A 26,807-nucleotide genomic window follows, 5' to 3' on the forward strand; every position below is an offset into this window, starting at 1 on the left:
CAGTGGGTTGCCCTCAGAGAAAATGGTCACATGGCTGGTGGCCCCGCCCCCTGAGCTCCAGACAGGGGGGAGTTGAGATTGCCCTCTGCACCGCTGAGCAGCGTGGAGGGCAATCTCAACTCCCCTCTGCCTGGAGATCAGGGGGCGGGGCCACCAGCCATGTGACCATTTTCAAGAGGTTCCGGAACTCTGTTCCCCCATGTTCCCCCTGAAAAAAAGCCCTGGTTATTTCAGACTAAAAGAAAAGAAGACAGAGAACGTGGGGTTTCCTGTGACCTCCTTTCTAGCCACAACAACTGTTTCAGAACCTCAAGTTCTGCTTCATTTTGCTGTGCTGCCTTTTGACATGGTTCCAAACAAGACCAGGAATGTAAATTCAGCCTACATGCAGAGTTTCCTTCCTAGGTGAAACCAGTCCTAATTCAGGAACCCCTCCACAATTTATTCTGTGGCCAGCAGCTGGATATGTACAGAAAAACACAAGAACAGTCATCCATCTAGTCCATCTAGTCCTGCCTCTTGGTTCCCACAGTGGCCATTCAGTCAGTTGCCTGATGATCCAGCAAATGGGGCATAGAGGCCAAGAAGACCTTGCTCTGATGGTGCCTCCTAGCACTGAGTTCAGAGTAGGGATCCCATTCCCCCAGCTGTGGCAAGAGACCCCCCACTCCCACCTTGTGTCCCCTGCCACCACTTACCTGGAAAGTGGGGAATGGGTGTCCAGGAGTGCTCCCGGGGCCAGCACAAAGATGTCACTGACACACTTTGCAGCGGGCCAATTTGAGCCCCAAATGGGCTGAATCGGGCACATTTGGGGCCTAAATCGGCCTGCTGTGAAGTGTGCATTCCCTCTCCCACCTTGCACAATGACGTTCTGGAAGTGACATTGTTGCACCAACAAAAGGAGCATGCTGGGAGCAGCAGGAAGGTAAGCACTAGGTCACCCCATCGGCCCCGCCAGAAGGGTAAGGGTACCTGCCAACCCTATTTCAGAGGTTGACTTCCTTTGAATAGGGAGGTTCCATTTACTCAACATGGCTAGTAGACACAGATGGACATCTCCTCCAGGAGTCTGCCTAAGCCCTTTTAAAAGGCATCTATGCTATGCACTATGTCTGCTGGCAGTGAATTCTATCGCTTAAGTACTCACTGGGGAAAGAAGTATTTCCTCTCCTGTATCTATTGCACATCAGCTTCATCGGATGCCCCCATGTTCTAGTAATATTGGAACATGAGAAAAAGCTTCCATTATCTATCTACCTTCTCCACCCATGCATGATTTTATAAACGTGTATCATGTGTCTTACTCACCTTAATTGTCTTTAAACTAAAAAGTTCCACACTCTTCAGTCTCCCCCTCCCACATCATCTTTGTAGCCTTCTTCTGTACTTTTTTCCAGCTCTGCAATATCCTTTTTGATATACAGAGGACAAAATTGACTATACGCATTATTCCAAATGTGGGCATACAATTGCTCTATTATAAGGGCATGACAAAATTCCCAACATGGAGTTCGTGTTTTTCATGACAGCCACACACTGAGTCAACATTTTCATTAAGCTATCCACTATAACCCCAAGATTTCTCTCAATCTTGGTCAGTTCAGAACCCATAATATATATTTAAAGTTGGGGGGAGGGGTGTTCCAATGTGCATTACATTACAGATACCCATAATGAACTTCCTTGACCTCGTTGTTGCCCCCTCACTCAATTCAGAGAGATCCTCCTGTAGCTGATAATAACCTGCATTTGTTTCACTATCCTGAATCATTTGGTATCATCTGAAAACATGGCTCGTCCCCAATTCTAAATAATTTATGACAAGTTAAATAGCGCACTGGTCCATTGTAGGACTCCTCTACTCATTTCCCTCCTGTCTGAGAGCTGTCCTTTCCTATCTTCTACTTTCTGTCGTTTTAATCAATTTTTAACCCATAAGAGGACACAATCTCTTATTGCATAACTGCTGTGCTTTCTCAGGAGTCTTTGGGGGAAGTATCCTGTCACAAGCATTTTGGAAGTCCAACTATGTAATAATGACTGCCAGATCACCCTTATCCCTTTGCTTGGTAACCTGCTCAAAGAACTCCATTAAGTTAGTAGGGCAGGACTTCCCTTTGCAGAAGCTGAGGTAGGTCATTATTTAACCGTATTAATTATACACCAAGGATGTATAACCAAATCTAGAAGGATCCAGCAAACTGAAGATAGACTGAATGGTTTCGAACAGTGGTCCCCAACCTTTTTGGCACCAGGGTCTGGTCTGGTGGAAGACAGTTTTTCCACAGACTGGGGCGGGGGGCGGGGAGGAGGTTTCGGAATGATACAATTGTGGACTTTGTTTCTATTATTACATTATAATATATAATGAAATAATTATACAACTCATCACAATGCAGAATCAGTGGGAGCCCTGAGTTTGTTTTCCCGCAACTAGATGGTCCCATCTGTGGGTGATAGGCGATCATCTACCTCGCCTGCTCCCTGGAGCCAGCTCTGTGCTCACCTGCCACTTACCTCCTGTGCGGCCCAGTTGCTAAGAGGCCACGGATTGGTACCGGTCCACAGGCCAGGGGTTGGGGACCCATGGTTTAGAAAAAGTGAAGAAAACCATTTGTGAGTTTTGGTTTTTCAGGGAGGAAACACACTTTTTTGGTTAATGTCGTATTATGAAGAACCCGCAACAACTGCAGTGGAACACCGTCCCTGCAGAATCACCTGGGGTACTCGGTTGCAGGCTGCACGGGAAGTAGAGGGGATGCAGGGTGGCTGCCACATTTGGAGGGCATCGGGGCTCCCAGTAGCCTCTGTCGGGGGGAAGCCTGCACTGCCATGGTATTCAAAGCCGAGGCCTGGCAATCAGCAGGCTGGTCTGGGTGATGGGTTCAGGAAAGGGCTGGGGACATGAGAGCTGCTGTCTCCTCTCAGGTCTGCCTCCATCTCTTGTCCAGGGAAGCTGGCCCCGTCCCTCAGCACAAGATTATCATACACAATTCTATGTAAAATGTGACTCTCAACACCTAAAAACACACACTCTTCTCCTAGGAAGAGATACAGTCCTAGGTTTACACAGAAAGGCAATCAGTTGAGACACGAACTTTGAAACAGCTGCACAGATTCACTATTGTGAAAGAAAAGGGGGAGAGATGCAATTCAGGCTGATATTTCAACAGTGAATCTGGTCCAAGAATAAGAGAGTTTCGGTTTTGTTTTCTCGTAAATGGTTTGACCAGCTCGTAGGGGTTTCTGCTCCAAAGATTTTGAGCCCTTCTGAACCAGCAACAAATATTTGCACAGGGAACAGTAAATATGGCAAGATAACTCCAGCAGCTGACACAAAAAGTCATTTGTTGTTTATTAGAAATCCCCTCACCCCGCATCAGCAAGCAGAATAAAACTCTGAAAAACAAACATTTATCTTTCATTCTGACTGGGACTTCAAGGTCTTATCAGGTAATATAGAGGGGAATTTCTCAGAGAGCAGGGAAGACAAGACATCTGACCAAAACCAAATGGTCATTATTGAGCCCCGTCAGAAGGCGATAAGGAGGAAGTGTTGTAGGTGAAAAATTGTAATGGATTAATAATATCCTATTATGTTTTTTATCATTTTTACATTGTAAACTGATTTTTAGGCCATTCTTGGCTGTTTGTAGTTGTCTTTTTGTTATGTTTTACTTTCTTTCGTTCTATCTTTTAACTTTTCCACAATAAAATAAATTTAAAAAAAAACACATTGAGCCCCATTCTTACACAAGTGCCTGAACATAAACAGTAAGCAAATTCCTCCTAGTACCAAACTTCTTCACAGACCTTGCAGAATTTTAGCAGCTGCTGATATTCTAGCATTGAAATTTAAAATAACCTGTCAGATTTCAGAAGCTAAGCAGCGTTGGCCTGGGTTAGGAATTGAATGGGAGACCTCCACTGAAGACCAGGGCTGCAGAGGCAGGCAATGCCAAACCACCTCTGTTAGGGCTCTTGCCATGAAAACACCACCAGGGGCCGCCGTAAGTCAGCTATGACTTGATGGCACTCTCTACTACCCCCCACCCCCCCCACAGGCTCACACACAAATATTTACATGTTTATCAGATTCTCTTTGGGATAGTTCACAAAAAAGGATAGGTACTATTTCATGTACTTGAAAAGGTTTTTTCTTTTCTTTTTAAAAGAAGAGTAATATTTGAACAGGGGCACTATTTCATATTTGAAGTGAGGTGGGGGTGTCAGTCAGTAAGATTCACAGCAAAGCTCAAAGACATCGTCAATTGCCAAAATAAAAAAAAGATATTATATTTAAAAAGTGTTAGTGGGTGTGGTTATTTATATATGTACAAAGTTGTTTCATTTTTTAAAACTGTTCATTGCCTTGAGGGCCCTAATCACTTAGAAAGACAGGATCAAAACATTTTAAATAAATATATGTTGCTCCATACATTTATGCAATCCAAACACTGGTTGTTGTAAGGCTTTTACTTGGAAACAGCACACAAAGTTTCACAATAAGATATAAAAATACATAGAAGCAATCTGTGTAATTGTTTTAGGGGACTGGCGTAAACATGATGACCCAACCCGAGAGGGGACAGGAGGGCTTGTGGTGAGATTGCCAAATTTTCTCCTAGATTCTGCTCCTGGGCTTGTTAACAACAGTTGGAGTTGTGGATATTAGCAGGTGGTCCCACTCCTCTTCCAGCCACAAGCAGCTTCATGATCTCTGCAAAGTAGGGTTGCCAGCCTCCAGGTGATGGCTGGAGATCTCCTGGAATTGAAACTGATCTCCAGGTGACAGAGATTAGTTCCTCTGGAGAAAATGGCTGCTTTGGAGGGTGGACTCTATGGCACTGTACCATTCTGAGGCCCCTCCCCTTCTCCAGGCTCCACCCCCCCAAATCTCCAGGAATTTCCCAACCTGGACCTGGCAACCCTACTGCAAAGCCCAGTCGATCCTTGCCAGCAGCGAGCACGCCATTTTCCCCTCACAGGTCTCAGACAGAGAGGGCAGAGGGTTCCCTTCCCCCTTGTTCTCCATCTCTCTCTTGACCTAACCTGAGGAGCAAGAGCTGGTGTGCCCTCCTTGGCCAGTTTCCCTTGGCCTTATGAAGGGGCTGCTCTGTCCTGAGGCCAGGCCCTTTGGATGCTGCACCTCTCTGGAACTCCTGTGGGATCTCAGTAATTCCTGAAGGAAGCTGCCACTGCCCCACATCTTATCTGTGTGACTCAGAGCCAAGCTACAAGTGACGCCTGACACAGGTTGGACACTTGTCAGCTTCCCTCAAGTTTTGATGGGAAATGTAGGCATCCTGGTCTTGCAGCTGTAATGGAGAGCCAAGCTGTAAAACCAGGACGCCCACATTTCCCATCAAAACTTGAGGTAAGCTGACAAGTGTCCAACCTGTGTCAGGCATCACTTGTAGCTTGGCTCTCAGAGTCTCTCTACATGAGGTGCCTGGGCGCTAGTTCATCAAGTGCTGGAAGATGCAATGTTAGCCAGAAAGTGTTATGGTTGCCAGCTCCAAGTTGGGAAATTCCTGGAGATCTAGGGGGTGAAACCTGGAGAAACCTGGAAAAAGTGGGGTTTGGGGAGGGAAAGGACCTTGCCATGGCATAATTCCATAGAGTCCACCCCCCATTTTCTCCAGGGGAACTGATCTCTATGGCCTGGAGACCAGTTGTAATTCCGGGAGATCTCCAGCCACTACCTGGAGGCTAAGAATAAAGCAAGAGGGCTCCTCCAAGTCAGAAACAAACCAATATCTAAGGGAAAAAACCTCAAAAGTCAAAAGGAATAAATTGATATTATAAATTTTTAAATTTTTAAATATATTTTTGAATTCAAAGTGCAAAGTGCTAAAGTATCAACTTGCAATTTCTAATAAACATTACACATAAATATCAATAAATATCCAATAAATATCCAAATATACAATTATATACAAATACAGTCAGGAGTTCAATTGGTAAAGTTCCATCCTATAAAGATAATACAAGTCTTCCAGAGATGTACTATGTGACATAATTCTATTTATTTGTTCCTTTATAGGTTCATTGGTTTTAATATGGAGTTTTCTTCAAAGGACAATGCAGTCCAATGGTTATAGTTGATGGCCAAGCATAAGCCCAAGAGCCTGACGGGTACTGTCATCTTGTCATTCTGTTTCAGCACAATCTTTCTCAAAGGCTCTCAAATATACATACTGTAATTAAATTGTGATGAAATAAATTTCATTAATGCTATTATAATGTGTTATTATAATGTAAGTTATTTGTTATTAACATAATTAATAAAATATTAAATCACCAAAAACATACTGTCATTTCTTAACATCAATAATAATCTCCAGGAATTTCCCAAACTTGACCTGGCAACCCAGCTGGTGGAGATCGCTCCGAAGGGGACCGATTCTGTCGCAGTCCTCTGCCACTTCTGGCATGCCAGACTGTCTTCCCTTCTGGGGCTTTTACCCTGCTGCCCTCACTGCTGAAAACTTTTGAATTAATTAAGCCTTGGCAGGGCAAAGGCTCCAGAAGGAGAGATGCCAGAGGCGACGGAGGGGTGTGAGAGAATCCATCCCCTCTGGAGAGATCTCTGCCGGCTCTGTCTTGCGAAACTATGCTTCCTGGCTAACATTGAGTCTCCTGATACATGAAGAACATGTGTCAGATGTCTTGTGTAGAGAGACTCTCATTTTCGGGAAGTAGGGGAAAGAGTTTAGGGTTTGCAAGATGAGGAAAAGTGTGGATCTAAAAGCCAGACTAGGATTTAGGTGAGCTCTATGAATTGACTTCCCAGGCTATATTGTTTTAAATGCAGTAGCTGCACAGGGCTACAACATTCATTTGGGCCAAGACGTATGGGCAGGGCTTTTTTTCAGGGGGAGCACTGGGGAACGGAGTTCCGGAACCTCTTGAAAATGGTCACATGGCTGCTGGCCCTACCCCCTGATCTCCAGACAGAGGGGAATTTAGATCGCCCTCTGCAGCGCTCAGCGGTGCGGAGGGCAATCTCAACTCCCCTCTGTCTGGAGATCAAGGGGCAGGGCCACCAGCCATGTGACCATTTTCTCCGAGGGCAACCCACTGAGTTCCACCACCTCTTTTCCCAGAAAAAAGCCCTGCATATGGGCAAGGGGAGTTAATTCTTTCTTTTAAATTTGGGGTTTCCCTCACAGGCCTCTTGCTACCCTGTCTACATGGGCCCTTAGGCTTTAGGTCTGATGCCAAACCACTGAAACTCTTTAGCCAGAAATGAAAACTTTACCTGTTGAATTTCAGCCTGGATTTTAACCCCCCCCCCACTTTCCCTCACAACACTGAATCTTGTCCAAGAATCAGAGAGTTTCAGTTTTGTTTTCTTATAAATGGTTTGATCAGCTCATAGGGGTTTCTGCTCCGAGGGCTTTGAACCTCAAAGAACAAACAACAAATATTTGTGCAGGGAACAGTAAATACGGCAGCTATGACCCTATAAGATAAATTCAGTAGCCAACACAAGATATCACTTGTTATTTATTTATTAGAAATCCCTTCACCCCACAGCAACAACTTGGATAAAACTCTGAAAAACAAACATTTATTTTTCATTCTGATTGGGACTTCACGGTCTTATCAGGTAATACAGAAGGGAATTTCTAAGGGAACAGAGAAGACAGGACACCTGACCCAAACCCACTGGTCACCACTGAGCTCCACTCTTAGACCAGTGCCTGGTCAGAAAAGGTAAGCAAATTCCTCCTGAATCATAGAATGAAAGAGAGGATGAAAGAGAGAACCTTCCAGGGTCATCTAGTCCAACCCTTGCACAATGTAGGAAATCTCCCTCCCCCACTCCCCCCCCCCCACCCAGTGATCCCTGCTCCATGCCCAGAAGATGGCAAAACCCCTCCAAGATCCCTGTCCAAACTGGCCTGGAGGAAATTGCTTCCTGACTCCCAAGTAGCTATCAGCACTTACACTGGGTGTGTAAGAAACCGTCACGAGAACGAAGGAGATTTTGCAGAATCTTAGCAGCTCCTGTGACAATTACTGAAATTTAAAATACGAACACACAGACACATACACAAATAAACAAACACCTCAAAACATTTCTACATAGTTGAAATGTTTTGAGGTGTTTGTTTGTTTGTTTTTTAGAGAAGGGTAATATTTAAACCTCGCAGTATTTCATATTTGAATTGGGACCCAGAGGCACCAAGATTCACAGAATATAACATGTTAAAATGCAAAAATAAAACAAAATAAGAAGGAAGTGTAGTGCTCTATGTAGTGTAGTAAAGAGCATTGGTGTGACTGTGCTTGAAGGCCTGAATTTGGTAAAAAGACAGGATAAAAATGTTTTACATAAATAAATGTTGATTCATACATTTTCTGCTGTCCAAACACTGGTTGTTGCAAGTCTTTTATTGGGAAGTGGCATACACGAGTTCTCTTACAGTCCTAAGTCAAGATAACTCCAGTCTGTGCCCATTGAAATCAATGGGCATAGACTGGAGTAAATCTGCTCAGGATGGCACTCTCTTAATATGGCATAAAAATACACTGAAGCAACCTGCAAAATTGTTTTAGGGCATGGACATAAACACATGCATGGTTCACACTTGGATTTCTGGCAACTGTCCACCTCTATGATTTTCCTTTCTGAACAGCATCTCTATTTAGTTCTCTAAAAATCTTTGCCTGCTGTTCCCTTTACATACTGGCTCTTCTAGCATCTTCTAGCATCCCACTTATCCCTCCAACTTCATTTTCTGTTTTAAAGGGTCATATTTGGTTCTATGCTAAGCCACATTTGACTCTGGAATGATCGGTTGCTGACTTATAGACCGCCAATGCTCAAATCTGCCCTGAGACTGCTTGCGGGGAGGGCGGAATATAAATAAGATTTAAAAAAAGTGCATGGAACACATTTTTGTGCTAGTCTGATTAACGGGCCAGAGGAAGATATGCCCTTAAGAAATAATCCAGCAGAGACTACAATGCAAGGGAAATTTTCTCCTACTATCCTTTCTTCATGGCAACCTCTTCATTTGAATTTTGGAATCACTTTCTTGGGCCTGTGTACATGGGAGGAGTTTAGCTATAATAGCACTAAAGACTGGACTGTGCTAATGCCATTTGGGAAAGCGGAGATGTTGAAGAACATTGTCTTTCCCATTTTCTGTGGGGTTCAGCTGATTCAGTTAAGAGCAGGGGTCCCAAACTTTTTCAACCCTATGGGCATTTTTGGAAATCTGAAAGGGTGGTGAATGCAACCACAAAATGGCTGCTGCTGGAGGTGGAGCCAATCACCAAATGACAGGGAATGAGGCCATGCATAACTCCAACTCTTCAATATTTCAGGCAAAAGTTCTGTTTTACAGGATTCCTTGCAAAATAACCATATGTTTTGAAAATACTCCTGCATTCTCCCCAACCCAGTCCCTGTGGTGGCCATGTTTCATACATTCAGCTTACACAGAGGGCCAAGCTACACATGGTGAATGACACTTGAACAGCAAGTGTATTTCTCCCTGTTCACTTGCCCTCCACTCAATTCACTTGCCGTTCAAGTGTCATTCGTCATGTGTAGCTTGGCCCTCAGACATGCAGTGAAGGTCCTTGTGTTACGGTTAGGGGTGTGCAAAGGCACCCTCTTTCGTTATTCTCGTTTCGGGAAACCCGAAATGAGAATCTCTACCGGCTAAGCCGAAAGCCGAAACGGCTAGCCGTTTCGGCTTTCGGCTTTGTTTCGGCTTTCGGGATTCGGCTTTTTTCAATGGGAAAATGCTTCCGCATCTTCCCGGATGCCTGGGGGAGGCATTTTCCCACCGAATCAAGCCCAAATTGGTGGGGACCTCGTCTTCGATATGGGACAAACAATTTGTCCCTCATTCTACATAACTTTGGGTACTTCTATAAACGATGTATACATTCAATATAAATAGATAGAATACAGGGTACCAAAATTAGCCAAATGATTATTACTATTAAAGAATATATGCCAGGAATGTATTATCTAGTTGACAAGTTAAGTGGGAAGGGAAACAGAGATAGCACTGTGTTATAATATATAAGCTTAGAAGAGAGTGAAAGTATATGTTTAATAGATAAAATAAGTTTGAAATGAGTAGGTGAAAAAATGGATAAGGGGTTGGAAAACTATTGGAAGTCAACAAAAGGGGGGGAAAGGGAGGGGGTTAGAATTGGAATACTTAAAGGAAATTGATTGCAATGGATATTATAATGATTTCTAATCCAATAAAAAAATTTAAAAAAAATTGGTGGGGACCTTCCTCTAACCCCTCTCTAACAACCCCCCAATTTTCAGACCGATTGGACTTTGGGGGGCCATGTTATGGCCCCCCAAACCAGGTTCCCCTATCCTCTCATTAAGAAGCACTGCTGCTCATCTTCTTCATTATTTCCTATGGGGAAAAAATGAAGAGGCAGTCTTCCTTTGCCAGGGGTGGCATTTTGCACCTTCCGGGGCCCTTCTCCCACCCTTCCTCCCACCCCCCACCAAGGCTCAGCCTGCTCCCCCTTGGGGGGGGCATTTCATGGCCTCCCCAAGTAGGTGCTCTCAGCCCCCAAAGTCCACCCCCTACTGCCCCATACAAACCCAATTCCCCCCATCTGCCAAACACAGACCCAAATCCCCACATTAGCCCCTCACAGACCCAAATCCATCCCAGCTGCCCCACACCCACCATAACCCCAGGGACAGGCTGGCCAGCCTTCCCCCTTTGAGAACTCCTAACTCTCTTTCCGAGGGCAATTCCGCACAGCCCAGGGGTGCCACAATGGTGGGCACACTCCTGAGTGCCAACTTATCCCTGGGAAAGAGCACCTGACACACAACCACCCCCTGACACCCCCCCCCACCTACAGAGAAGGCTGCCTAGCCTGCCCCATTGTTCCCAATGATGGGAACCAACCTCACATCAAAGAAGGGAACACAGACACACAATGATTCAAGTTAGAAAAAAACTTTATTTTGTCACTTTCAAAGTACAATATAACATATCACAATAACTGTCGCCCACACAAAAGAACAACAGAATTAACTGCACATCAGAGAATCTCAATTTTTTTTAAAAAAAAAGTTAGAAAAAACTTTATTTTGTCACTTTCGAAGTGCAAAATGGGTCAACAAATCACAACATATCACAATAACTGTCGCCCACACAAAAGAACAACAAAATTAACTACACATCAGAGAATCTTAAACAATTTTTTTTAAAAAAAAGTTAGAAAAAACTTAATTTTCTCACTTTCAAAGTGCAATATAGGTTAACAAATCACAACATATCATAATAACTGTCACCCACACAAAAGAACAACACAATTAACTACACATCAGAGAATCTTAATTTTTTTTTTTAAAAAGGACAAACTCTAAATTTTAGAACATATTCAGGTAACATAGTAGGAGAGCACAACAGGGCATGGAAAAAGAAGCCCACTAGACAAGATTATCATAACTACCAGCTTCACACAACTCTCCCTCCACAGTTTGAACACATTTTCTTCCTGTCAGCTTTGCAAGGCAAAGCACAGGATTCCCTTCCCTCCTTTGCAAGAGGGGTGGGGGGTGACAGAAGGAGTGAGTGATTCACTTCTCCCCCCCTCCCCTCTTCTTAGAGCCTGCAGGAAGCCTTAGCTTCCAGCAGGATTTTGCTAGGCGCTTGCTAAGGCAAACACCTAGCAAAAAGAAAATGGCGATTCTTGAATGCCGAAAGAAAGCCGAAAAAGCCAAAATGTTTCGGCTTTCTTTCGGATACCTGAAACGTTTCGGCTGTCCCCGAAACGTTTCGGGTACCCCGAAAGAAGCCGAAAGAGGTTTCTTTCGGCTTTCTTTCAGCATTCCGAATGCCGAATCGCTCACCCCTAGTTACGGTAGCAGCTGTTACTTAAGCAACTTTTTAAAAATCTGCACATCCCATCAGATGTCCAATGAATTCTCTGTTATGGCTCCCACCTTGTGGAATGTCCTGCCTGAGGAGGTCAGGAAGGTTCCCAAGCTTCTGTCTTTCCGCAAACTGTGTAAAAGAGAATTGTTCAGGAGAGCATTCCTATAAAGGGAATAGGGCTATATTACAAGAGAACGGTTCAGGCAGGTGCTTTTCACAACAAGACTATGAATTAGGAGGACTCATGATCTGTTTGCTGTATGTTCACAGTTCAAGATTTATTGCATTGGGCCAAGGGCCATTGCAAATGATAAAACAGTAGCAAAAATATAAGTGGCGGTACAGATAAAATATACGATACAAGCTGGATAAAACACTATGGGAGTTACACTATTGTGCTTGCAGCCTATTGACAGCCCTGCGCTGTCACAACCTTCTCATGGGTTTTCCCAGCTGCAAGGGCAAAAGGAGTGACCTTATACGAGGTCTCTGGGTCCACATCGGCTAATATGGCGACGATGTTTTCATTGTCTTGTCTGGAGCCTAAACTGGCTAGGACTGGGCTTAGAAATTTCTTTCTAGGAGATGTATAAAGTGGGCAGTGTAGCAGATAATGACACAATTCTGAATCAGAGCCACCACACAAGCAGAGGCGCTGGGCAACTGGGACCTTGGAATAATGACCTTCAAGCATGGCTGTTTGCATTGACTGGAAACAAATTGAGGTAAAGGCTACGCGTAGTTTACTAACTGAAATCTTAACTAGGTATTGTGCCCTTGTATGAGTTAATTTAATTAATTTAAACCAGGGCGAGGATTTATTTTCTTGAATAACTCGCCTGTCAAGGGCTGTTTGCTATATGCATTACCCTGCTCCCACCACATTGTCTTCTACTCACGTAATACCATTTTCCGCATTGTTTAACATACCATATCTAATATTTTTTTGCTTTGTTACAAATCTCTGTAATCTAGTCTGATAATATCGCTGATTAGATCGTTCTTCCAGTTTATAGTATTGACTTTTACTGAGTAATCTGCCTTAAGCCTCAGTGAGAAAGAGGTACTATACATAATAATGTAAATAAATAAATAAAAAGTACATAAAGTAAATGCCAATCAGAGTTGCCAAATTTTCTTCTGGTAAGGCTCCTCTATGCTCTTAAAGACAGAAGACGGAAGAAATTCTTAAATTGGAAGAAATTCAGCTGGGGGAGCTTTGGCTATCTGTTGGTGAAAAGACCCCTTGCTGAACGCTTGCATAGCATGGAGGGGTCATGCATAATGTGTCTCATAGTTCTAAATCACTCTTGCCACAACTTAAGCAATGCCCTCTGTCCTCCTTTCCATCACATGTGTTATTAATCCCTTTCTTCTTTCATGTGTTATATATAACTGTCTTGCTCAACAGGCGGCTGAAAACATAACAGCCTTACAAAACAAATTGTAATACAACTGCATACTATGTACAAAATCAATAGGCACCAAAAGGTATTGTTTAGTTCAGGGTCTCCAACAGGTAGCTCATAAGTTACTGGTAGCTCATGCATGCCTAGTGTCAGGTCTGACTTTGTATGATTCTATGTAACCAGAGAAACGCCATTTTAACTGTGACTTTACAAGCTTCTCTCTTGCAGGTGCCGAAGACTGGAATGTTTTGTCTACTGCTTTGGCTAACCCTGAGAAAGTTTCACTTTTACAGTTTCATGCAGCTTGTTATGGGAACCGTGGGGGGAGGATGGGCACTGCCTGGCTATGCTATTCTGTGTTTAACTTTGTATCTCCATTTGCAACAATTCCTATGTACCAGCCGGGATACCTATCTTGGCCAGTGGATTACAATGATGGCTTTTATTCAGTAAACTCTTTGCAATACAAAGGACTTATGTCTTTTTACAAGAGATAAGCTGAGAAGCAACTTTCATTGAACCACGATCTGACACCTAGAAGGCTCAGGAAATCTTTTCTGGGCTTTAAGCTTTTATTTCACTTTTTTTTCTCTCTGCTGATTAGATGAGAGCTTCATTTCTGATGCTTGTTCTACCTAGTCTACATTATTTTCCTAGAATGGAATGAAATTGGTATTATGTTGAGAAAGTGGGAGAATAGCTCAAGATATTATTCACTGTTGAGAGTGAGCACTGATTAAAGAAAAGTTTGCTGATCTATGGCTGTTGGGGCTAGGTGTTGTGCTAGATATTGCTTATCTTTTAATTTCTTCAGCCTTTGAAGACCCTTGGGGGTTGCATTCAAACCAGCAAGTGCTTTTAGTAAGGATGTGATCCTATCCTAGAGGGAACAGGAGAGCTTGGGGTGAGGTTGCCAACTTTCCCCTGGATCCTGCTGGTGTGCTTGTAAACAACAGTTTGCTTTGCAAATGTTAGCAGGTAGTCCTGCTCCTCTTCCCTCCACAAGCAATTGCATCTGCTGATCTCTTTGAATCAAATTGCTGTTAAAAGGACAAGAGCAAGCCAAGTTGTTTTCCTACACAGGTGGTGGCTTCAGTTGCCAGGGCTTTTTTTCAGCAGGAACGCAGTAGAACGGAGTTCCGGCACCTCTTGAAAATGGTCACATGTCTGGTGGCCCCGCCCCCTGATCTCCAGACAGAGGGGAGTTTAGATCGCCCTCTGCACCGTGGCATGGAGGGCGATCTAAACTCCCCTCTGTCTGGAGATCAGGGGGCGGGGACACTGGCCATGTGACCATTTTCGCCAAGGGCAATTTAAACTTTAAAAAACTCCCCCCTTGTTCCAGCTGACCCAAAGTGACGTCATTGTGCGGTCCTGAGTTCCACCACCTCTTTTCCCAGAAAAAAAGCCCTGCTTGTGACCGCAACAGAATCCATAATATCCTCCAAGCTTTTGCAGATAAAAAGAGGGAAATACTTATAAAAATTATATAGGGTTACTGACTGAGGCTTTTCCCCTCAACACACACACACACACACACACACACACACACACACACACACACACACACACACACACACACACACACACACACACACACACACACACACAAAGTTTGCTAATGGCAGAATGTGGTTTGTTGTAGCTATTTTTCTTTACTCTTCAATAGCTTGTCCTTGGTTTTAAAGCCAGAAAGATATTTCTGCTTTATGTCCTTCTAGTATTATCTTACAATCTCTCATCAAAATGAGCCTTGCCAAGGTAGAGAATAGGAGGCTCTGTACTGTATGATGCCTTACTGTCCATGCTCACGGATATGCCCTAAAGTCAAGATGCTCCTTCTATTTGCTCAGAGAGGAAAGAGAATAACTCCAGCAAATCACACAGGTGACATTTTTAAAAGGTATCCCTGGCATCTTTGCAAAAAAGAAAGATCAGGACAGAACAGGGGCAGTAATTTGTAAACTTCTAGAAAACTGGGGACTGTCCCTGATACAAAGGGAGAGTTGGAATATATATATAGAATAGATTCATTAATTTAATAAGCATTGCCCAGAGCCACCCGTTATCCTCGTCACTTTGAACCAGGGTTGCATGTTTATGCTAACCTTTCAAAACAATAGCAAGTGTAGATTTTCCTTGTGGGGAAATAAAGCAATAGAGAAATATCACCTGCATCTTTTTTTGTGTGCTGGACAAAGGACGTGAAGTTAATAAAAGAGTTAAGATGTAGTTTATAGTCTGAGAGAACGAGAATAGAATGTTTTCCCCATTTGTTTGAAGTACCCAATGCATAGTTTGGGTCTCAGGGCAGAAGTAAATCCAAACCTTTGTTCCCCCACCTCCAGCCATATGTATTTCTCATTGTGTCTCCTGAATTTTGGCAGGGACTCAATTTTTTATGCCTGCTTTGGAAAGCCGATCGTCTCACATCTTCGCTAGTCTATTCCGTCAAAAGGCAAACGTTTTCAAAATATGTAACTATGTTGCAACTGAACAGTACACATTTTAACACATAGAAAGGAAGACTGTAGGGCCAGAGAATGCAGAAAACTCCGTTTCCATAAGCCGTTTGCAGTCCAAAGAGGAAAAAGATACCAGGCCAGTTCCCCAAAGTGGCAATTCTGATTTCAACAGAAACAGAATTAACAGAAAAGTTGTGCAATCTGAGTAGAAAAATACAGTTGGCAACGAGCCCTATTGCTTTGTCCATGGCACATCATGTGGGCATAGAGATAACAGAAATGAAGAAGCCAGACCATGCAGGACTAGGATGTGTTTCAAGTTTTGTCACAAAACAAGCACAGAATCTTGGAATCTGCTTTTAAATGACATCGTTTCTTTCATCACTGAGAATGGTGGAGAGTGCCCTCCAGTCATAGCTGACCTATAGTGGCCCCTGTGGGGTATTCACAGCAAGCAACTAACAGAGGTGGTTTGCCATTGCCTGCTTCTGCAACCCTGGTCTTTTTTGGAGGTCTCCCATCCAATTACTAACCAAGGCTGGCTAGAGTTGCCAGGTCCCTTCATTCTCCCAGCAGGAGATTGGGATGCTGGCTCTTACCTCCCCTCCTTCCCCTGAGCTTCTTCTCTATGTCTGTGCACTCCTGGCTAGCATGATGATATCACTTCCAGGAAGTGACATTGTCATGTGGGTCAAAGGGTGGCCTAGTAGTGCTCCTGCACTTGCCAAAGAGCTGAATCATCCCCCCAGGGGCCCCAATTTGGCCCAAAATGGGCCCGCTGGATGGCACGGGAGTGTGCCGCTGCGGGGTGTGGGAGCGTGCTGCTGTGGATTGCAGGAGCGCACCTCGCTGCCCAGGGGTGCGCTGCACTGCTGGGGGGCACCGTGCTGGCTAGGTAAGTGGGGGTGGGGGGAGGAGGTGGGAGCAGGGGGAATGGCAAGCCTGAAGTCAGCCCTACTTAGTTTCCAAGATCTTACAAGATCAAGCTCACCTGGGATATCCAGGTCAGGGCTTGTTTTATCACTAGAACTACCTAAAATGCATTTTGTTTCCAGCTGTGAGGAACTGCTATCAATAAATCAGATTTTTTTTCACACTGTTAAATCCATGCTGGATTTTTTCCATGCTGGAAAGTATTATTTGAACAATATTGAGAACTGAGATAACCATCTGCCTTTCTTTTCTTTCCCTGATCGGTTAGTACGAAGAACCATCATGGGATCTGCCATCTCACAAACTATAATAAGAGATGAACTGGAAAAACTGAAGGAAGCTTTGGATAATAACAATCTCTCAGATGTGACAGAACAAAGTCGAATTAACCTGAATTTATTGAAGAACACCACCCTAGACATCGCCATCACAGGGGCGTCGGGGACTGGAAAATCATCATTTGTCAATGCCTTGCGTGGAATGACAGATTATGAAGAAGGAGCAGCTGAGACTGGAGGAACGCAAACAACAGTGAAGGCAAAGGGATATCCACACCCCACATTCCCCAAAGTAACAATATGGGATCTTCCTGGAATTGAGACACCTGACTTTGAACCAGACAAATACCTCAAGAAGGTAAATTTTAGACAGTATGATTTCTTCATCATTGTGGCCTCCAATCGTTTCACGACAAATGATGTTCTCCTGGCTCATGAAATTCTGAAGATGAAGAAGAAGTTCTACTACGTGCGCACTAATGTGGATGTCAGCATACGTTCTGAAAGAAGGAAACCAAACTTCAATGAGGAAAAAACCCTCATGAAGATAAGGAAATATTGCTGTGCTGGTTTGATAAAAGTAGGAGAATATAATCCAAAGGTTTTTCTCACCTCCAGATGGGATTTGAATCTGTATGATTTTCCACTCTTGCGAGAGACCTTAGAAAATGACCTGGATGACCTCAAGAGATATGCTTTAATTACAACAATGCCAAATTTCTCAAGAGAAATCCTGAGGAAGAAGAAAGTTGTTATGGAGGCCCTTATTTGGCAACTATCCCTTGTGTCCTGTGTCATTGGGACAATTCCTGTCCCTGGCCTGTCTCTTGTTTGTGATCTTGGCATCTTGGTAGAAACAATGAGAGATTTCTGCAAGGTCTTTGGCTTGGATGATGAATCCCTCAAAAGACTTGCAGACCGCACTGGCAAACCTGTTCCTGTGTTGAGATCAGCTATCAAAAAGTCAAGAATGGCTAACCATGTCACACCTGATTTTGTAAAGGGCCTTTTGAGTAAGTCAATTGTGTGTGGAGCAATGATGGCGGTAGAATTTGTTTTTGGTTTCATCCCTGGGTTGGGCTCTGTATTTGGCGGAATTAGCTCTTTTGCAACTACATTCTACATGCTGAAGAGCTTTCTGAATGACGTTGTGGAAGATGCTGAGGATGTCCTGGCCAAAGCTGCTGAAAATTTAGAGTCCCGATACAAGCAACGTCCCAGGACCTCTATCTGGAGACCGGACTCATACAGCCTATGAACTGCATGGACAGGATAAAGGACCAGCAGTCAGGAATGGATTCTCGATTTCATCCAGATGTTGGACTTTCCATTTGCTTGTTTTGGAACCACATTCTGCCTGGTGAAAAGCATTTTGGAAACCGTTGAGGAAGATGCTGAAAATGAAGAGTTTCAACTGAAGATCCAAAGTAACCATACAAAAAGAAAAGCTGAAGTTGAAATGTACGAATAATGCACATCTCAGTATGGGAATCAAAAGGAAACTGGACTTGAATTTCTGATTGGAAGCACCTGCCTTTCCAACACTTTTAACAGACATTCAGAATAAACGATGACATAGGAACAAATAAAGACCATTTTAAATTTTCTTTAAAAAAGGTGCGGTGATTCAACGTATCTTCAGAGAGTCCATGGGGAATGGCGAGCATCACCTGCCAGTTTTCCCCTTGCAAATCAGGTAGGGAGAGCAACGGAGGCGATGCAGTTCAAAACAGTGTGTGTTGTTCAAAAACTCTGAGCTAGCTTTGATCTTGTTCTTGTGGCATCTTTTTCCTCGCTTAATACTGTCAAAGAGTCTAGGTGGATATTGTGCCAGAAAGAATGGAGCTGGGGTTTTCAGGTGCTCTCCGATAATGATCAGGAGCTCCTCAACAAGAAGATGAAAAACGGTGAACAAGCGTTTTTCAAAGACAAGTTGCCCACCACTATTGATCGTCCTCAGTGATACATCACCTGAGAGAAGTTTGGGTGTCCTTTTGGAAGTGTTTAACATGTGCAGAGGTGCACAGAGAACATCCAGTGCTGAGCGCTATTTCCTTTTTTGAGGCATTGGTTCTCTTTGCTTCCCTTTCTGTCTCTTTTTCTCCTTTCTAATTTCTTCTATTATCTCTCGTTTCTTCTCTGTCCAGTTATTTTCTAAAGCCTCATTCACTTATCTTTACCAAAAGGGGACTAGTCCAAACTACTGGATTAACAACCCATACCACCAGATCTGTAACAGGTAGATACAAATGCTGTTAGGACTTAGCTTAGCTTTAAACTTGGTGGGCTGGAGGGGACTGGGAGGAAGCGCTTGTGTTCTAAAATAATATTGCTGTTTGGTCTGATATATCATATTCTGAAGGATTCATTTATTTCATTCTTGTTGCTAATTGCTGTTTTATCTTTATTTTAGTTCATTGGCTTAGTTGTTTCATTGATCTATTATGTATGGCTGGCATAAGCAGATACTTCATTTACCTCTTACCTCAAATGTGCGTTAATAAACTGGTGTAATTTGTTTCTGCAAAGTTCTTGAGTCTGTGTCTTCTTACTAGTTAACCACTGAGATGAGCAAGAATCCAGATTTACACCAATCACAAAAGGAGATGGGAAGGGAATTCACTCGATGGTAGGAATACACTGAAACTTTATAAAAACTCTTGTCACCCTAGCTGTGAGTGGTTGAAAGAGTTAATGGTGAAAGGAAAATACAGACCATGAGGGTTTTCTCCAGCTTCCTCTGAATTCCTGACTAGGAGTGGAAATGCATGAAATATCTGGATGCTCAAGTGCAAGATTATATGTGTAGTCCTCAATTCATCTGCAGGAAGTTCTTGCTCGGCGCACATGAATGCCACTTTCATGGGAGCACCCTTTGTGTGATTGCATCTACAAGTGTCTGGAGGGCAAAGGGCCAATTCTACTCTAATTTTGCTGCTGCTGCATGCTACTTTTATGAGAACTCCCTTTGTGTGACTGCATCATTCTGCAAGCAATTCTGAGGGCAAAGCATCAATTCAGCTCCGTTTTTGCTGTGAGAACAAGTACTGTAGGCTCCTTTGACTTGCCAATTTGCATTTCTTTAATATATGAGAAAGTGTCAAGATCTGCATTTCAGTGAATGGATGTGAGAGGTGGGCGAAACTGGGATACTTTTAGCAGTTGAGGAGGAACTGATATCAAACGCATGAATGTATTCATGTGTGACTCTATCCGTGAGGACATGGGAAACTGGAGGGGGCACACGTGAAATGAGGTTCACTTGAGCATCCCTATGCAATTCGTAAAGCGTATTTCCACCCTAGGGCCCATGCTTCCTTCAGAGTCCCAATTTCTGCCCCACTTTGCTGCCCATAGTTGCTGGCCTGCTTTCTGACATGATTCCCACTAAGAACAGGCATGAAATCCAAGCTGGCTGCAGAGTTCCCTTCAGATGTGAAATCAACCCTAATTCTGCAATTCCTCCACAGTCCTGATTTATTATGATGCGGGCAGATGGAGATGTAGTAGGTAAATGAATGTATAGCCATATTAATTATGTACCAAAGATGCATAACTAGTAAGCTTGACAGGTCCCCTGGGCTTGAAAGCGGGGGAGGGTGCACCAGGGCAACTTATCCCATATGTGCATGCAGTGCTTGCGCACTCCAAGAGCACTTCCTTGTCTGTTCATGACGTATTTTACAGCTGTGAAGCCTTTTACGTTATTATTCAGCCTTGCCAAAATTAGATCATAGCCAATAACATCCCTTAATATTTTGCAGATAGAAAGCGGAGAGAGGACTCCTGTAATAATTATGACCAAATACTGTCTGGGTTTCCAAAGCCTGAATGCCATCTGTTGAACACTGTCTTCCTTTGCTCTGCAATAGCCTCTTAAGAATCACTACCACCTTTTAAAAGGGCCCCTCTAGCTGTCCCTTTAATAGCAGTTTGGTCGGCAGAAAATATCAGGTGATAAGATTTCTCAATTTCCCTTTCCCACACATTAAGTTCTATTGAAGAGAGTTCTCCTAGCCATAAGGCAATAACACCTGTCTGTGGCTATAAAGATCATTAACCCACTCTCTCCCTCTTTCACACACACACATGCCCATGCGCATGTGCGCACACGCATAAAATCTATCAAAATAAGCCTCCACAGCATGTGAAATGTGCACATGCAGGGCTTTTTTTCAGCTGGTATGGAGTGGAACGGTCACATGGCTGGTGGCCCCGCCCCCTGATCTCCAGGCAGAGGGAAGTTTAGATTGCTCTGCAGCGCCAAGGGCAATCTAAACTCCCCTCTGTCTGGAGATCGGGGTGGGGGGCACCAGCCATGTGACCATTTTCTCCGAAGGCAACCCACTGAGTTCCACCACCTCTTTTCTCAGAAAAAAAGCCCTGTGCACATGTGTATTGTGTAGTGCCTCAGGGCCAATCCACACATAACAAAGTCCTCATGGCCATTGTGGGGGAGGAGTCTGGATAGGTGCTGCGTTTGTGGAAGGGGGGGACCTCTGCAGGGTATAATGCCAGTTGCTAAAACAGCCATTTCCTCCAGAGGAACTGATTTTTGTAGTCTGGGAATCAGTTGTAATTCCAGCAGATCTCCAGGCCAAATGGAGAGATTGGCAACCCTGGAATCATACCATCGGGCCTAGGCAAAGGGTCTTAGGCCTTCCCCTCTGTTCTGTTTTCCCATCATGTAATGGCTCTACAAACCGCTGTTTCCCCTGTTGGGAAAACTTATGTAGCTCATACTTAAATTACCTGGGTATGACAAAACTGAAGAAGAAAAGCCATGGGGGCCAACGACATAACTCTGGATGTGTGAGAGAATGATCACAGGGAAGAAATCATTGCAAAGTGTTTTTAAATGCCACTGCATCCTTCTCCATTATAAATTCCCACTGCATTGATGCAATCCTAAGCAGAGTTACTCCAGTCTAAACCCATTGACATTAATGGGCTTAGACTGGAGTAATTCTGTTTAGGATTGAAATGTAAGTATGTATTTAGCTTATCTCCAGTGAAGGAGTGCCCTCGCTGGCTGATTCTGCACACGTTGGATAAATGCACTTTCAATGAACTTTATCAATCGTTTGAGGTGGGTTTTTTATTCCGCATATAAAAAAATCCGTTCCAAATGATCTATAAAGAGGATTCAATCAATCAATACTTTATTGCTTCAGCACAGCCATAGCAAATAACAAGAAAAGTACAAAATTATTACATCATAAATTTAAAGAGGATTGGAAGTGCATTATCCAACGTGTGCGGAACCACTCATTGAATCAGGTTTCTCACATAGCTAAATCTATATCAACAAAGGAAAGTTATAGATTCTCTTCCTTCCTGTATATTCTCTTCCTTCCATTCTCTCTCTGGGGTTAGACTGGAGTAACTCTCCTTAGGATTGCATTGATCCTTAGGATTGCTTCAGCACAGCCATAGCAAATAACAAGAAAAGTACAAAATTATTACATCATAAATTTAAAGAGGATTGGAAGTGCGTTATCCAACGTGTGCAGAACCACTCATTGAATCAGGTTTCTCACATAGCTAAATCTATATCAACAAAGGAAAGTTATAGATTCTCTTCCTTCCTGTATATTCTCTTCCTTCCATTCTCTCTCTGGGGTTAGACTGGAGTAACTCTCCTTAGGATTGCATTGATTGTATTTTAATAATAAAAAAATTAAAAGGATAAGGTTTTGGGGGGTGGGGAAGAAAGCATTGTTGGCCATTATCTGACATTAAATTAACAGTCCTTTTTTGTTTCTTTCTTCAAGCAAACAATAAAGAGCTACCATGGCTTTTGCCTTCACAAAAGAAGCCATAAGAAAGGAATTTGAAAAACTGAAGAACGATTTGGAAAACAGAAATCTTGAAGATGCCATACAGCAAAGTGAAAAATACTTGGATTTAGTAAAAAACTCAACTCTTGACATTGCCATCACAGGGGATACGGGTGCTGGTAAATCATCCCTCGTGAACGCCCTGCGAGGTATGACAGATTCTGAAGAAGGTGCAGCTGAGACTGGGGAGACACAAACAACGATGGAGCGAATGAAATATTCACATCCTTCCTTCCCGAATGTAACAATATGGGATCTTCCCGGAATTGGGACAACTGACTTTGAACCAAAGGACTACCTCAAGAAGGTACATTTTAAGGAGTATGATTTCTTCGTCATCGTTGCCTCCAATCGCTTCACGACGAATGATGTTCTCCTGGCTCGTGAAATTCTAAAGATGAAGAAGAAGTTCTACTACGTGCGCACCAAAGTGGATGTCAGTATTGATTCTGAGAGAAGGAAACCCAACTTCTGTAAGGCGAAGTGTTTGGACAAGATAAGGGAATACTGCTGTGACAATCTGGCAAAGGCAGGAGAATCTAATCCACTGGTTTTTCTTATCTCCAGGTGGGATTTGGATATATATGATTTCCCCCGCCTGCAAATGACCTTGGAGAATGACTTGGATGACCTCAAGAAGTATGCCTTAATTGCATCAATGCCAGCTTTCTCAAGAGAAGTCCTGGAGAAGAAAAAGGCTGCTATGGAGTCCCTTATATGGAAAGTATCCCTTGTGTCTTGTGGTATTGGGGCAATTCCTGTCCCAGGACTCTCTCTTGTTTGTGATATTGGCATCTTGGTGGCAACAATGAGATATTTCTGCAAGGTCTTTGGCTTGGATGAAGATTCCCTCTGTAGACTTGCAAGCCGGGTTGGCAAACCTCTAAGCATGTTGAGATCTGCTATCAAAAAGTCCCCGATGGCCAGTCAAGTCACCACTGAATTTGTAATTGATCTTTTGACTAAGTCATTACTGTGTGGAACGATGATGGCGGTCGAATTTGCTCTTGATTTTGTGCCTGTGTTGGGCTCTCTCACTGGTGGAGGGCTTTCTTTTGTAACCACCTTCTACATCCTGAAGAGCTTTCTGCATGACGTTGAGGAAGATGCAGAGAATGTCCGAGCAAAAGCTGTGGAGTCCTAAGACGAGTCAAGCGCTGCAACACCCAGATTGAGAAAATAGACCGAGTCAAACAGCACAGGACTTTCATGCAGAGGATGCAGAACCCAAAGTCAAGAACTGATTCTAGATTTCATACCCATGTTGGATGTCCCAGTTCGTGGAGCTGGATCTTTTGGAACCACATCTTGCCTGCTGAAAAGTTTTCTGGAAAAAAACTGAAGATGCTTAGGACATTCATGAAAATCTGCTGGACATTAAGAATCCCTACTAATGGTGGTTGTGGGTTTTCCGGGCTGTATTGCCGTGGTCTTGGCATTGTAGTTCCTGACGTTTTGCCAGCAGCTGTGGCTGGCATCTTCAGAGGTGTAGCACCGAAAGACAGAGACTCTCAGTGTCACAGTGTGGAGAAGATGTTGGCAGGTCATTTGTATCTACTCAGGAGGGGTGGGGTTGAGCTGAGTCATCCTGTAAGAGTTTCCCAGGGTGTGGAATGCTAATGGCGGGAGACGTCACTGTATCCTGAGGAGGTTCTTTTGCATATGGATTGGTGCTTGATGTGCTAATCTTCTCTGCAGGGCTATTGTCGGGGATAGAATGTTTAGGTAGCCTAGTGTTTTTCAGAACTGGAAACCATGCTCTGTTCATTCTTAAGGTTTCTTAAGGTAAGGCCATTAGCATTCCACACCCTGGGAAACTCTTACAGGATGACTCAGCTCAACCCCACCCCTCCTGAGTAGATACAAATGACCTACATCTTTTCCACACTGTGACACTGAGAGATCTCTGTCTTTTGGTGCTACACCTCTGAAGATGCCAGCCACAGCTGCTGGCGAAACCTCAGGAACTACAATGCCAAGACCACCGCAATACAGCCCGGAAAACCCACAACAACCATCGTTCTCCGGCCGTGAAAGCCTTCGACAATCCCTACTAAGTTGCCATTGGAGAAGAAAAGCGGAGGCACCAAACATATGAATGATGCACATGACCTAAAGTTTGGAAAGGAAATGAAACTGATTAGAAGCCTCCCTTCTTTTAACTAAAATTTGGAGAAACTATATGTTCTACCATGGTGGCCATTAAAGACAATTTTCGTTTTTCTCAGTGGAAGTTCTTTTAGCTATTCTGATTCAATGGACCAAACACCCCAAAGATATGAGCATCTTGTGCTGGCTTGTCCTATTCTATATTGTAAACCAAGAACTAGAGAGATCAACACGGATGGCACAGCTCAAAACAGAAAATTCTGCACAAAAACTCCACGCTGGTTTGTATCTCTTCCTTGTGGTAGCTTTTTCTTTGCTTAGATGTTAGACTAGAAAGAATGGAGCATTGATGTTCTAATGTGCTGCAGGGAGCTCTGAGAAACCGATTGGGGGCTGTTCAAGGAGAAGGCTAATAATAGTGGACAAGCTTCCCTCAAAAAGTTTCCCAACTACCGTTGATCCTCCTTAGCAATGTAGCACCTCAGGCAAGGTTTGGGCATGCTGTTGGAAGTGACAACATATGCAGTGGTGGACAAAGAATACCTATCTATTGTTGAGTATCAGTAAGGCATCGGTCCTCTATCTCTCTCGCTTCCTCCCTTCTGATTCATTCTGTTTTAATTTTTGTTTGATTTTTATTATCTCTATCATAGCTTCATTTATTTGTTCTTTTTGCTTTGTTAACTGTTCTCTACCAATGGGTAGAGCCTACTGGATTAGTAACCTGCACAAGGGTAATCATAACAGATATGAATGCTCTTAGTGCTTATCATAATTGTAACTGGGTGGGCTGGAGAGCACTGGGAAGCAGAATTTGAGTTCTAAAACAATACATCTATTTGATCTTATGTTTTTCATTTTTCCTTATTAACACAGTTTTGCTTAAATAGTACTCAAAGTTTCGTCTTTCTACTTTGTTTTTAAATGTTTTGTGTAATCAGTGGCAGAAGTTATCGGTCTTAGTATTCTTAGCAGCTACTTATTCCATTGTTGGTAACCATACACTAGTTTGTCCTTATCTCAATTTATTTGCTCAACTATTTTAATCAGTAGTTCTGCTTCATAGATTTGGCACAGGTAGACATTTCATTTATCTTTTCATCTACCCTGTGCGGTAATAAACAATATAATTTGTTTCATCTAAACTCTTGACTCTGTGTCTTTTTATTGGTTAACTGCTGAGTGATAAAAGACCCCGATTGACACCAGCCATGAAAGGAGATTTGAAGGGGATTCACCTGGTCGAAGGAACACACTAACACATACACACATTCCCTTCCACACTCCCACATTGCAGTTGGACACAGACACCCAACCTGAAATTTCCATCATTGCTGCAATGGGACACCTCTTGCTTGTTGCTCATAAGGATATCCCAAATGTTCCACTATGTACAGCTGAGATGTACATGAAGAATTGCCAATTCTAGCTTGCAAAATTCATATAGATTTGGGCACCTGGAGAGGGCAAAACTGAGGGAGGGATCTGGGGAAGGAAAAGGATGTGATGCCGCTTTGTGATATCACATCCTGTGAAGCCATTTCCATGTCAAAGGCCAAATTCTCCAGTACCTCCTTCTTGTGAGGTCACCTGCCCTACTAGGGGTGTGCATTTGGATATACCCAAGCTGAAATTAAACCTGAAATTAGGTGTTTTGGGTTAGCTCAGGGACACACGAAATGATGCAAAATGCCCTCGAAATTCCAGAAGTAAGAAAAATGTTCACGCATGCATGCTGTCAAGTCACAACCGACTTACTGCGACCCCCTCAAGGGGTTTTCAAGGCAAGTGAGGGGCAGAGGTGGCTTGCCATTGCGTTCCTCTGCAGAGCCTCCCTCGATGGTCTCCCATCCAAGTACTGACCCTGCTTAGTTTCTGA

General features: G+C 43.4%; 1 protein-coding gene across 1 annotated transcript; it reads left to right on the forward strand.

Annotated features, from left to right (window-relative positions):
* The first annotated feature begins 7,523 nt into the window (after window positions 1-7,523).
* Window positions 7,524-26,073, forward strand: LOC129342969 (uncharacterized). Its single transcript, XM_054998926.1, has 3 exons — window positions 7,524-7,725; window positions 16,970-18,229; window positions 22,768-26,073. The coding sequence occupies exons 2-3, from the start codon at window positions 16,984-16,986 to the stop codon at window positions 23,961-23,963; spliced, it is 2,442 nt and encodes an 813-aa protein (XP_054854901.1). The 5' UTR covers window positions 7,524-7,725; window positions 16,970-16,983; the 3' UTR covers window positions 23,964-26,073.
* Window positions 26,074-26,807: the final 734 nt, after the last annotated feature.

Source organism: Eublepharis macularius, chromosome 15, assembly GCF_028583425.1.
Source record: "Eublepharis macularius isolate TG4126 chromosome 15, MPM_Emac_v1.0, whole genome shotgun sequence".
Lineage (NCBI taxonomy): Eukaryota > Metazoa > Chordata > Lepidosauria > Squamata > Eublepharidae > Eublepharis > Eublepharis macularius.